Below are 13,585 nucleotides of genomic sequence, written 5' to 3' on the forward strand. Positions count from 1 at the left end.
TTCATTTGCGTGCTCCATCACTGCACGCACCATGGCTACAACATGTAATAGTTACAGGTTGCACTGGAGCAACTCCAGAAGGCTTCTTCAAAGGCATCCCTTGAACCCATGACGTCTGTCACCAAGAAGGACCCGGGCAGCAGCTGCATGGGAACGTCATTCCCTCCAAGTTGCATATCATCTTGACTTGGGCATAAATTTAATAATGCTGATCCCGCCGTCTCATAAATTGAGACAAACTCTTCAAAATCAAGACATTTGGTATATAAATCAGGGAGTTGCTTTTTTTTTCAAACATAAGTAAAGCCAAAACCTGAAAAGACAGATGCAGAATTGTCAAAAAAGGAAACCATTTCTTGGAATCTGCCAAATATTAATGGCATAGAAGCAAAACAACAACAACTTGTATTTATATAGCACCTTTTTAATGTAACAAGACTTCCCAAGATGCTTCACAGAGGCTTAGTTAAACAAAATATGACACTAAGCCACATGAGAAGTTGGGGCAGGTGACTAAAAGCTCAGGAGTGCCCTTAAAGGAGGCAAGGGAGGGCAGAAGAGGCAAAGAGGTTTAGGGAGAGAATTCCAGAGCATAGGGCCTAAGCAGCTGAAGGCACAGCTACAAATGGCGGAGGAATTTTAAAATTGGGGATCCTCGAGAAGCCGGAATTAGAGGAGTGCAGATATCACTGAGGGTTGTGGGGCGAGAGGAGATTACGGAAATATTGAGGAGCCAGGCCACAGAGGGAATTGAAAACTGGGATGAGAATTTCAAAATCAAGCCGCTGCTTAAACAGGAAAGATCGTAGGTCAGTGAGCAGAGGGTTGGTGGGTGAACGGGATTTGGTACATATTAAGACATGGGCGGTGGAGTTTTGGATGACCTCAAGTTTTATGGAGGATAGCATTTGGAAGGTTGGCCAAGAATGTGTTAGAATAGTCAAGTCTAGAGTTAACAAAGGCATGGATGAGCATTTCAGTAACTGAAGATTGAGGCAGGACTGGAGTCGGGCAGCATTATGGAGGTGGAAGTAGGTGGCCTTAGTGACTGCGTGGAATTGTGATTGTAAGCTCATCTCGACATGATAAATAACATCAGGGTTGTGAACAGTCTGGTTCAGCCTCAGTTGCCAGCAAGAGGGCTGCTGTTGGTGGATAGAGCATAGAGTTTGTGGCAGGAGTCAAAAACAATGGTTTCTATTTTCCAGTATTTAATTGGAGGAAATTTCTGCTCACCAGTACTGGATATTGGATAACCAGTCCGATTAATTGAGAGATAATGGAGGGGTTCCGTGAGGTGATGGTGAGGTAAAGCTGGGTATCATCAGCGTACATTTGGAAACTGATGTGTTTATGATCTCATTTGATCTCTAGGAGAAGGATATAGTTATATGTAATCCTGGCAACGCTTGATATTTCCATGTAGACCATTTTTAATTTAACAAATCCCTGGGTTCAGTGATCCATTGGAGATTACTTTACTTTGAACTGGAAAATCGGGAAAAAATGAGGCGAGGAAGCCTGCTGGATGTAAAATGTGGTTATTTGCACAATATCTTCTATATGGGCTGGTTCTCATGCCAGTAAAATAATGGGTATTTGCACTTCTTAAATAATCTTAGAAACGTGCGTACCTCTCGCCTTGCATATCTTTCACTAACCTTCCACTGTAAAATAAGTAATTCAGGAAAAAGTGGATAAAACCGGTCTGAATTTTTACAGCCTTTATGACCCATACGGTTCTGATCACTGGGTGCGGTAAAGCGACACCGGCCACCAGTTGCTAGAAGTTGCATGATCTAAATGACCTGTCTGTTTGCCCGTGTGCCTTGACTGACACTGTGCAAGAGTGCCAGTACTTTATCCCACATGCAAGTCCCCTTCAATGGGGGGAATGTTCATATCACCATTCTTCCCAACATAGAAGTTACCTTTAGGTTGCCATCAGCTGCAACCCAGCACAGGCCCTCTGCCCCTTGACTGCTCGAGCAGCCATCCTGATTAAACTTTGCAAAAAAACTTCAGCCTCTTTCGTGGACACCTGTTCCTTCTTAACAAGTGCAAGTTGTTTCCTTTTTACTTCATTCCTGGTTCAAAAGCCTTGAACTCCCTACCAGCACTGTGTGCACCTTCATATGGACTGTGGTGGTTCACGAAGTAGGCCTACCACCATCTTCTCAAAGGCAATTACGGATGGGGTATAGGAACAGGAGGGGTTCCGTGAGGTGATGGTGAGGTAAAGCTGGGTATCATCAGCGTACATCAGCCTTTCATCCCCTTTTGAGTCTGTTCTGCCTTTGGTTAGAATGTGGCTGATCTGTATCTTAACTCCATTTGCTCACTTTGGATCTGTAATCATATACTCATATCAAACAAAGATCTGTTGAAGGGTCATGAGGACTCGAAATGTCAACTATACTCTTCTTCGCCGATGCTGCCAGACCTGCTGAGTTTTTCCAGGTATTTTTTATTATTTTGGTTTTTTTTGTTTTGGATTTCCAGCATCCTCAGTTTTTTTGTTTTTATCAAACAAAAATCAATCAATTTCAGCTTTTAAATATTCAGTTGGGGGAGTGTACCAGATTTCCACAACCCCTTGTACGAAGGAGTGCTTCCTGACATCACCCCTGAACTGCCTAGTTCGAATTTTAGGGCTATGCCCCCTTGATCTCGACTCTTCCACCAGAGGGACGTAGTTTCTCTCTATCAGCCTCAACAATTCATTCAGTTATCTTAAACACCTCAATAAGATCATCCTTAATCTTCTATATTCAAGGGAATGCAAACCTGGCCTATGTAAACTGTCGTCCTAATTTAACCCTTTTATCAGTATCACTGTGGTGAATCTGCACTGTAACCCTCTCCAAGGCTGATGTATCCTTCTGAAGTGCAGTGCCTGGACTCTTTTATAGCTGCTGTTCAAAATGTCTAAACAAGACGGATTCTGTGACTCTTCCCCACACAGCACATGCTTCTTTGCCACCCAAAGTCAGGATGTAACCTTCTTTTCTATCTAGCCTAGCAGCGCCAACATCTAATTGGATTGTAAAAGATCTAAATCAGTAAATAAATTGGAAAATTCTCAAGATATTATTGGCCTAGGAAATCTGGAAGCATTAGTTGGGAATTGCCTGATTTCCCAAGCTGCTGTTTGGGCCAGTGGTTTTAGAGAGCAGTGCTTAGCAGAATTGCAGGCTTTACAGTACCCAATGTGGGGAAAAAAATGCTGGGTATGTTGGCACAGGCACCAGAATGGATAACAGAACCCTGTGACCATGACCAGCAGCCACTCGCTTGCAGCCTCTGGTTCACAGCAAGCATCAGCTGGCCGATCGCTACCAGGCACTTGGAGCAGAAGGGAGCTGGGGTGGGACATGCCTTTCATTAAAGGGACAGTATTGCTAGCTTTGGTGGGATGGGTCTGGAGGAGAAACGCAGCTTCAACACTGTTGTGCTAGCATATTTTGCTTTTATGGTTTGTGTTAATACAGAAAGAGCAGAAGTTGTGCAACAATGCTGTATTAACTCTGACCTACTGTACCAGCACTGTTGTCTTCTCCCGCTACCTATTCTGATATCGAATGCTGATTGGAACTTCTCTGACTATCCTGAATGGTGGTTGCTATATGTGTTCGATCTGTATGTGAGTGGACTGCATGTGTGCACACAACTGTTGCCTTGTGACCTTTGCTAGAAACTAGTGCATTCTCCACTGGCTGTGGAAGGTCGTGTGCTGGACTCACTTCAGCACTACACTTTCAGTGGTTCAAACACAACATGGTTGCTTTTGGCAGCAAATATTTATTTTCTCTCAATTTTTGTGCCCATCAAATTGAAAGGTGCTAGTGCTGTGGCATGGAACACTGGTGTGCACTTTTACCTTTCTGTTTGGCTCCCATGAATGTGCCTCTTGAAAAGAAACCCATGACTTTGCTGCTCTTCCAGTTACATTACGATACTTTTTTGAATATTTTTGTGATGGCACATTGGTTAATCTGTGCTGTAGTTATCATAAACTCCAAGAAATTAATGACAAAAGTTCAGTGTCTAATTTTCTGAGGCCGACTCTGACTTTTACTGAAAATCCTCAACTTCTCAAGCACTGAAAAAAATATCACTACATAGCACTGACCGTTCTTCAATGTAATCCCATGTAGCTGAGTACTGCATTTGTCAAGGATAGCTAGTGACTATGAATTGTTGATGACGCAATAAATGTTATATACAATTACATAGGATATGTGACACAGAAACAGGCCATTTGACATCAACCAGTCTATGCCGGTGTTTATACTCCACCTGAGCCGCCTCCTATTTTTTCCTCATCTAAATCTCCCATCACAACCCTTTATTCCTTTTTCTCCCTCATATGCTTGTCTAGCTTCCCCTTTAAATACATTTATACTATTCACTTCAACCACTCCCTGTGGTAGTGAGCTCCACATTCTCACCATTCTCTCTGGGTAAAGAAGTTTCTTCTGAATTCCCTATTGGATCTCTTGGTGACTGTTTTATTGATGGCCTCTAGTTATGCTTCACCCTGCCAAAACCAAGAGAGGAGCCATTCTCTCTATCTACTCTATCAAAACTTTCCATTAATTTTAAGGACATCTAGGTCATCCAGAAGTATTTTTTGCCAAGAGAAAAGAGACCTAGGTTGTCAATCCTTTCCTGATCTGTATACACATGCATTTTTAGTATCATCATTGTAAATCTTCTCTGCACCTTCTCCAGTGCCCCTATATCCTTTTCTTTATAATCTGGTGACCAGAACTGCATGCAGCGTTCAAGGTTCTAGAAATGAAGCCTCATGCTTGGTTTGCCTTGTTATGGCCTTGCTAATCTGTGACACAACTTTTATTGATTGATGTATTTGTACTCTGATCATCTTGTTCCTCTACCCCACCTAGACTTGTGCCTTACAAGTAATAAGTGGCCTCCCTATTCTTCCTACCAAAATGTACTATGTCACACTTATCTGTGAATTTAACTTGCCAATTATTTGCCCATTCTGCAAATTTATTAATGTCCTCCAGTAGACAGATTCCAAAAGGGACAATCTCGCTTGACTAACCTTATTGATTTTTTTTTGAGTTAACAGGAAATAGACAATGGTAATGGGGTAGATGCAAGCTACCTGGATTTTCAAAAGGCCTTCAATAAGGTGCCACATTATAGACTAATGAATAATAATTTTGCCTTAACCATTTATCCTTTTAAATTAAAATGCTGCTTCACCTGATCAGTTGGAGTTTATTTCACCCCTTCCCTGACCAGCCAGTTATCAGTCAGACTTTCATTTTTATGTTCTGGGTTGAGAACAGTTTTAAAATGTATTTAATTGTTGCTGGATCAAAAATCCTGGACCCCTCTACCTATAGCATTGTGGGAGTACCTATGCCATACAGACTGGCCTTCTCAAAAGCATTAAGATGGACAGTAAATGTCAGCCTTGCCAGCGGTGTCCACACCCCATAAATATTTTTAAGAAAGCAATTTTTAAAATTAGAATGGTCATTTATCAGCCGGATAAGTAATTTTCCTGTTGTTGGAGATTTTGTCTTCCATGTAATAAACATTGAATTGTCATGTTGCAGTTGTTCTCTTTGTCACTTGTTGCTCCTTCATTTGTCATTCAACCCTATTCCTTTGCTGATGGTTCAACTTCATATTGATCAGCTTCCTCATATGGCCTGCCTTTGGTGCTCAAAATCTTCAGTTTTCTTGAGTCATAATGGCTGAATCGTTTTTTTAAAAATGTGCCTCTTCAGTAAAGCAGTCAGAATCTTGTTTCTTTTAATTCCTCAAAGTCAGTTTCTTATCTCTCTGGCCTAATCAGCAACTCTTACCCTTGACTCCTTCATCCATTTAGCATTCTTTGGCTCTGTCTGATCAGATCTCCAAATAACATCTCCGTCTGCTCAATTAAAAGCTGAGTCCAAAAGCTTGGCTTTCTCTTTCACACTGCACACTTTTCTGTTCAATGGCTCTTAATGTTTATAATATAAATCTTGCATCTGTGTGCACTCACTGTCGACTCTGCCTTAGGCTTTATGAAGAATTTATAATGGAAACTGCCTACGTTAACCTTGTCAGGCTCTAAATGTACCCTTGCCTCAACTGTGGAGACACTGCAGTGCTGCCACTTGCAGTAGGGGTGCATTTACAATGTGATGATGAGTTTACATAAACTGTTTCTATTATAAATATGGACCTTAGACGGAATGTATAACTTTAAAATGGGGACTAGATTACATCTCTGCACCTTGGCTGAATTATCCTCTGTGTTTTAACTGTGCTCCCCCTGGCTGTTATAAGTCAATTTGCTGTTGACTTCCTATGTGCAACAAAATGGAATATTTCAATACAGCAGTCTTCTAATATCTGCCGCTGCTTATTGAGAAAATTGCTTCTCATGAGCCACTACATAGTTACCTTGCTCTAATTCCCCCTTTCCCAAGATCTCAAAACTGTACACGTCTTTCCTCTGTCCCGCAATCTGCAGATTTCCTGACTTGGATCATCATCCTCCTAGCATTCTTTTCAACTTGGTGCTATCTTGCATCATGGGCCTTAGTACTTGACCTAGTACCCTCTCAATCTTAGAGAGAAATAAAAACATGCAAGCAAATGCATCTGGCTCTGTGCATTTTGTGAGCCATATAGAAGGCACCAAATTTTGCTGCAGCTCGCAAGAAAGATTTGTGCCAGCAATGCTACCAGCCTCCAGCGGTTTAGTTATTATGTTTAAGTGGGATGACAATGGGAAAGTTGTGCTTCTCTTTATCGCATTCAAATGCCAAATGTGTATCTAACCCTTGCTGTATGTGATCTGTCTGCGTTTAATGTTCACTTGGGGAAGTTTGGCACTGGGTATGTGCTCATTGAGTCTCCCAAAATTAATTTCATGTCAGAGTCTTGTAGCCAGTCTGGGATTTCCTTACAGCAGTCTGGGCTGAATTTGGGCACTTGCCCCAGAGGCCTAAGGTAGTGTGGAATACACTGCACCACCTAGTCCCTGGATTACAAGGGCCTTTATGTTCTCATTGGTTGCATGGGTCAGTAATATGTTCTGGCTGTTTCTCTACTTAATGGTAGTGGTAGTACCACTTTACCTCTAGTAGCTCCAGGATTGGCACTAAAGTAAATTGAAAGCGGCGCACTTGCTCACCTCCCAGTTGTACTTGGTGAATGGCACCATGACTTATTTTAACACAATAACAAAATATTCTGGATTCTGGAAATCTGAAATAAAAAAAACAAAATGCTGGGAATGCTCAGCAAGTTTGGCAGGATCTGTGGAGAGAAAAACAGTTCATGTTTCAGATCTGTAACCCCTCGTCAGAATAGGTCATAGACCTGAATGGTTAACTATTTCTCTCCCCAAGGATGCTGCGTGATCTAAGTATTTTTAGCATTTTCTGTTTTTATCTCTTAATCCATTATTCAAGTTACATGCGTTCTAGTAGTGACAGGAGTTGGGTCTTGTCAGGTTCGTGGGCACCAGGTTGTCAGCTGCTATTACTGACTGCTACAGCCACTGTCACAAATTATAGTGACTGGAATGGGAAGTCACTGGGCAATATTTCTAAATTGCAGCTTTTTTGAAAAAAAAATGTGGGTTTTTAAATTTGCTTTTTTACACTGGCAAATGAAAGCTAGATCATAGTTTGCTTTTTTTGCTTTGACTTTTACTGTTGTCTTTATTGTAGTTAGATCATAGTTTGATTTGGGTTCCAGGTTGTGCTAAAGTAAATCTTGGGGCACTCCAGTGACTATGGAAAAAGCCCAGATTGTCGTTCCCCCCCGCCCCCTTTCATTTGTGTATTGGTGCTGTTAGGCTATCTGCAAGTCTTAAAGATGTAAGAACACACTCTCTGCACTACCTTCCTCCTGAAATTACAATTGTGGTTACTCTTTCTTGGGTGATGCAGGGCATTGGCAAGTGTACTCATTTCAAAAATGGTTTCAAAGAATTCTTAACAATATCCACTTTGTATGTTTTATGTCGATTTGTATGACTCGGGGTCATTTCTAATTGCGCCCCCCCTCCCCCCCCACTCTTTTCTCTCTCTTTCTCCTGCCTTTCATGTCAGGCTGCTGATCTGATATCATTTGAATATTTGGAACACTAAATTCACCTATTTGGCTTTCACCAGAATTCAGTACCCTTGACCCTAACTCCATTCCCAGTGTATGGCCTCATTGTCATTGTCCTGCTCAATCCTGCGCTAAATCTCAAATCCCATATCCTATCCATTATTAAGGCTGCATACTCCCTCTATACCATCGCCTGTACTACTTCCCTCACTGCGACCCTTTATATATGCTTTCATTGCCTCATGACTTGAACTTCTCCAATGCCTTTGACATCCACTCTGCACAAACTCCAACTTCTCCAAAGCTGCAGTCTGTTCCACAGTAAGACTTCCTTGCCATCACCTCTATTCTTGGTGAACTCCATTGATTCCTTGCCTTGCAATGCATCAAATTCAGAATCCTTTGTCTCCTTTTACAAATTTTCCAGGGTCTCACCCGGCCCGACCTCTGCAGCCTTCTCCAGCGTTAAGTCCCAGTTTGTCCTCTGTGGCTTTTTCACTCTTGCCTTCTTTACAGTCCTTGTGCACTTTACTCAGTCGCACGGCTTTCGGTTACCCATTTTCTACCTGGAGTCCCCCCCCACAAATCTCTTTCCTGTCTATCTCTCAGCTTTTGACTCTTTCCTGAAACTTCCCAAGCAGCAGTATGAGATTTATGATGTTGCAAGGTGCCATACAAATGCAAGTTGTTGCTGAAGCTCACAGAAGTGGCTCAGAGGATTTACTGGGTGTGACTGAGAGTTGAATTCACATGCGCAGTTTGAGTGGTAGGAGTACAGAAGTGCCTGGTAGCCACTCTATTTTCTGATATTCTTGTGTTTTTTCCTAATTTTCTTCCAGTCTGTTGTCTCTCACCATTATTAGCTATTCAAAACACGAATCGATGGGTAGATTGGCAAAGTGCAGTAGTTTGACTTCCTTTCTTTGCTAGGAAATGGTATGGAATGCAAAGCGTAAAAAAGAAACTTGTCAAAAAGCAGAAGGAGGAATGAAGTACTGAAATTGTGTACAGGTACCGGACCCCATATCTGAGAATCTCAGGACTGGATGTGTGCCGAATTTGGGGATTTTATGGATTTTGGGTCCTAAGCCTAGCATGTACTTATAATGCATAAAATGAAGTATGAAAAATAAAGAATTAAAGGGTTTTATTCAAATTGCTACCCAGGGTGGTAGCTTCAAATGTAGCTGGTTTTCAGATCCTTTTGGATTTTGGGACGCCAGATAAAGGGTCTGATACCTGTACACGCCAAATATCTTATCTTATTTGTATCCTGCAGAAGATAATCTACTAAATACTTTAATGTTACATCTGCTTTTTCAAAGTACTTTTCAGTAAATTCTAACTCTTGTTTTCAGGTTCTGCCGGTGTTCCGTTGTTCCCTTCCCCTTTGAATGAACCCTTCACTGTGTCGTTAGCCAATGCAACCATCTCCACTACTGTGCCAGGTATGCCCAGCCCAGTGGTGCTTTTAGACTTTGGATAGATTTTGTAGCACAACCCTCCATGGGAATCATAAGTTGGTGTTTAGCAGTTACACTGTATATTCTGTACATGTTCATTATACTGCTTATCTTGATTTTTAAAAAATAGCTTCATTTGTAACCTTTTGCTGATTGATCATGGAGTTTGTTGTTAGCCAGTTGCTTTTTAATACCTTTGTCCTTCCCACATGGAGCTCCTCTTCCTGTTGATACCCAAAGTGTTACTGCATCAAAGAAATTCTGCTGTCCCTCATGTTAACCTCACTTCTGCCTTTGCCCTTTCTTGAAAAAGAGATGCAGGGATAGAAAGACCCCTTGGGAGATGCCAGAAAATGGGTAATGGCTTTACTCTCTGTCCATTTTTTTTTCTTTCAACTCCATTATATTAAATTACATAGCAATCACAATATATGGAAATAAGCTATTTGACCCATCAAATGTGGTATTTATCCTCATCATGAGCAGTCCTAATCCCATTACCTGCCCTGTTTCCATATCAAGAATGAGTATCTTAGCTATCTAATCAATCTCTGGCTATATTTATTCTGTCCTTTCCCTTTCATCAAACCATCTTATATTCTTCAGTTCTGTTGAAAACACCCCGGTTACCAAGTTGTGGGGGTGTCCTGTGTCACAATTAACTCATCTTTTGTTTACTGACACTTGTACAATCCTGTACTTAATATTTTTGAGATGGAGATGCTCCCACTTGAACGTTTTATTTTCTCATTCTCGTTTATTTGTATTATGCCTATAGGCCTCATATGCCCTCTGCTTCAATTTCAATTTTCTGATGTCTTTATTACTCCATGATATTGTGGAACTTTAAACAGTCTCCTTTTTAATCTATAATGTTGTCGTCTTTTTTTATCTATAGCCCTGAATGTCAATTTCTCTTTCTACCTCAGCTAGCTCACTGCGCATCTTTTCTAAAATCTACTCTTTTCCAACCTGGTGCCCTTGTATTTGTATTTGCTTTCCCCTCCCTTGTTGGACCCTGACCCAAGCTGCTCACATGCAGTAACTCATTTACTTGATTTATTTCATAACTAGCTCGAGCAATACCTCTTCCCCTGAGTATATGAACAAACTGTTTGAGGAAGGAGTTCTACACACTATAGGAATTCCATTCCCTTTTCCCTGTTTACTCCCTCTGTGTCCCAGTCAATGCACAGGTGATCTCCTCTCTCCCTTCATGCCCTCTCCACCCTCACCTTGTCCATGAGACCCATCTCTTGCTCTCTCAACCCTGTTCCCACTGAACTGCTGACCACCTGATTTCACTTCCTGGTCCCCATATTAGCTGATATTTTAAGTTTTCTCTCTCCTTAAGTACTTCTCTTTCCCCACCCACCCGCCTTTAAATTTGCTGTCAACCACACCTCTCAAAAAAAAGCGCTTGATGCCTCCCTCCTTGCAAAGCACTGCCCCATCTCCAACCCCCCTTTCCTCTCCAGTCTGTGAATGTGTTGTCATCTCCCAGATCTGTGCCCGTCTTTCCTGGAACTCCATGTTATTTTGTAGCTCTACCCATGCTGATTCTACACCTTGGTTTTCTGGGCTGCAATCCTTTCTCACTATTGTCGACACCTCATCCTTTATCATCACGGCTAACCAACCTCCTTTTCCATGTTGCCCATCTTTTATAAAAGTCAAATATCTTGGAATATTTAGTTCCCAACTTTGGCCACTCTGTAATCTCGCTTGCAGAATTTTTCCAAGTTAACGTCGGCCACCCTAATCCTGTGCCCTGTAGGAACTGCAGATCATTATCTTCCTGTGCTGCAGTTGTTTGTTGCGTTTTTCTGCATGGATTTCAATCAGCTACGCTGTTCCTTCTCCACGTCCTCCTGCTAGCCAGGTTCCTGTTCTGTTGTTTCATAGGCACTGGTAGGCTTCTGCTGATGGGACTAGTGCAAGGCTGTGCTCCAACTTAGAGCCGAGCAGGGCATGAGAACAGGTTGGAAAGTTGGATGAAGGACTCTGTGACCCACTTCCCTTCACCCTGAATTTTACAATGAAATTGGTTGCAGACTTTTAGAAGCTGAGCTACCAGCCAGCACGAGCCTTCATTCACCTTCAACTACCAGGCGAATACACCTATAGAACTTTGATTTGTACAGGTTTTAAAAAAAACAAAAATTCTCTGCTTTTTTGCGCCCAAGGAAGTAACTGGGCAGTGAATAGGTTTTCTGTAACCTGTTTGAATGGTGACTGCCATATTATGGTGGTGCTGCCATGAGTTTTACCCTCTTCTGGTAGTAAAACTACTCCACAGGATATGTGTGGGAGGTTTTGACAATAGGAGAGTGAAACTCCCTAAAATGCTCCAGCCACCTTCCAGTGTGGCTAAGTGGGGTGAATGGAATGCAAATCTGTGGTAATTGTCACTGTTGAGTCCAGGTGGTTGTGCAAATGTAGCACATTTGAGCCTTTCTCTCTGCCAACTATCTACATGGTGGTTCCGAGCATTGTTTTTTTTTTCTCTTTCCTTAGGTCTGATAACTGCACCACCTGCGTTTACCAACCTACCAAATTTTCCGAACCTAAATGTGGCTTTTCCCAATCTTGCTGTGGGGTCTCTACCAGGGTTAAGTGGGAATCCCATGGCCACCTCCACAGGTAAATATGTATTTGTGTATTGCTGTGTGTTTTGTGATGATGGGGCATGGGAGGGGAGTGGAATATTTAACTTAAGAACCGCTGACCTGTCCAAGTCCAGCCCAGTCCCAGCGGATCGCTACTTCGCATCAAATTTTGAACTGGCCGCTCTGGTTTTGGGAGGAGCTGCCTGGCTATTGTGATGCTTAAGAAGTGAACTAGCAAGATAAAAGAAAAGAAAATCTGCTTTTCCAATGCTGCATTTTTATGGAAGGATGTAGTGTTGTACATTGCGCATGTAAGCAAACCAATCATGGAATGTGTGCATGCGAGTCGACTATTTTTGGATGCCTAATTGGCTTACCTATCATTTCAACTGAAGTGCGATCAAGCCATTCACACGTTCCTTTAATAAATGGATTGTTGAAACTGCATTTTGTGATTTGGAATTTTTGTTGGTTATTGGGGACTGACAGAGGTAAATGTTGCATTGGGGCAGAGAGAGTGAGTTCTATTTTTATGAAGTTGCCTTTTATCTTTTTTAAAAATGGTGACACTCAAATGTATTTTTAAGCTTATTAGGGGAAGATGGGCTGAAGGGTGACCTAATAGAGCTCTTTAAAATTGCGGAGCGGTTTGATAAGTCAACTTAAAAATGTCTCCACTGGTGGGGGAGACCAAACTGAGGGGGCATAAATAGAAGATATTCACTCATAAATCTAATTGGGAATTCAGGAAAAAATTCTTTACCCAGAAGATGGTGAGAATGCGGAACTTGCTACTACAAGCGGTAGTTGAAGTGGATAACACGGATGCATTTTAGGGGAAGGTAGATAAACACAGGAGGGAGAAAGGAATAGAAGGATATGCTTGGTAAGGTGGGAAGGAGATGCCTGTGGAGCATAAACTCTGACATAGACCAGTTGGGCTGATTCTGTGCTGCACACTCTATGCAATTCTCTGTGTAAGCTTAGTGACTGATTTCAAATGTAGATCAGTTTTTCTAGTCTTGGATTCAATTCAGCAGACATTCGAGCCTGAAACCTTTAGTACTGGCAGAATGTAGTCCCATGGCGGTGGATGCCTAGGCCCTGGATTTGATGTGATAACTGCCCAAAACCCGAAAGAATGAGTAAAATGTGGCTGCTGTTGATGCAGCAGCACCAGGTCAACATGGAGGCTTACTTGATATCTGTGCTGGGAGATGAGTGCTAATACTAGATATAATTCACAAGTTTATTTGCATTTTGTTCCTCTGATCATGCTGTCAGCTGAGTATACTTTTTTTATGTAACTTCCCTCCTGCTGCCCATAATTCTGTTTCCTCAGCTGGCTAGCACTTTCTCATGATATTAATAACACTCTTGAAGTCAGAGTAGTTTATTTATATCTTCATTTAA

At 41.8% G+C, this 13,585-nt stretch overlaps 1 protein-coding gene across 3 annotated transcripts in view; it reads left to right on the forward strand.

Annotated features, from left to right (window-relative positions):
* The window catches only part of LOC121273322 (Golgi reassembly-stacking protein 2-like), a 44,719-nt gene that overhangs the window by 24,243 nt on the left and 6,891 nt on the right, over window positions 1-13,585 (forward strand). For all 3 annotated transcript variants that reach the window (XM_041180457.1, XM_041180459.1, XM_041180458.1), the window contains 2 exons: window positions 9,459-9,548; window positions 12,081-12,206. In XM_041180457.1, the coding sequence (XP_041036391.1) occupies window positions 9,459-9,548; window positions 12,081-12,206 (216 nt within the window). The remainder of the gene's footprint in view (window positions 1-9,458; window positions 9,549-12,080; window positions 12,207-13,585) is intronic.

Source organism: Carcharodon carcharias, chromosome X, assembly GCF_017639515.1.
Source record: "Carcharodon carcharias isolate sCarCar2 chromosome X, sCarCar2.pri, whole genome shotgun sequence".
Classification (NCBI taxonomy): domain Eukaryota; kingdom Metazoa; phylum Chordata; class Chondrichthyes; order Lamniformes; family Lamnidae; genus Carcharodon; species Carcharodon carcharias.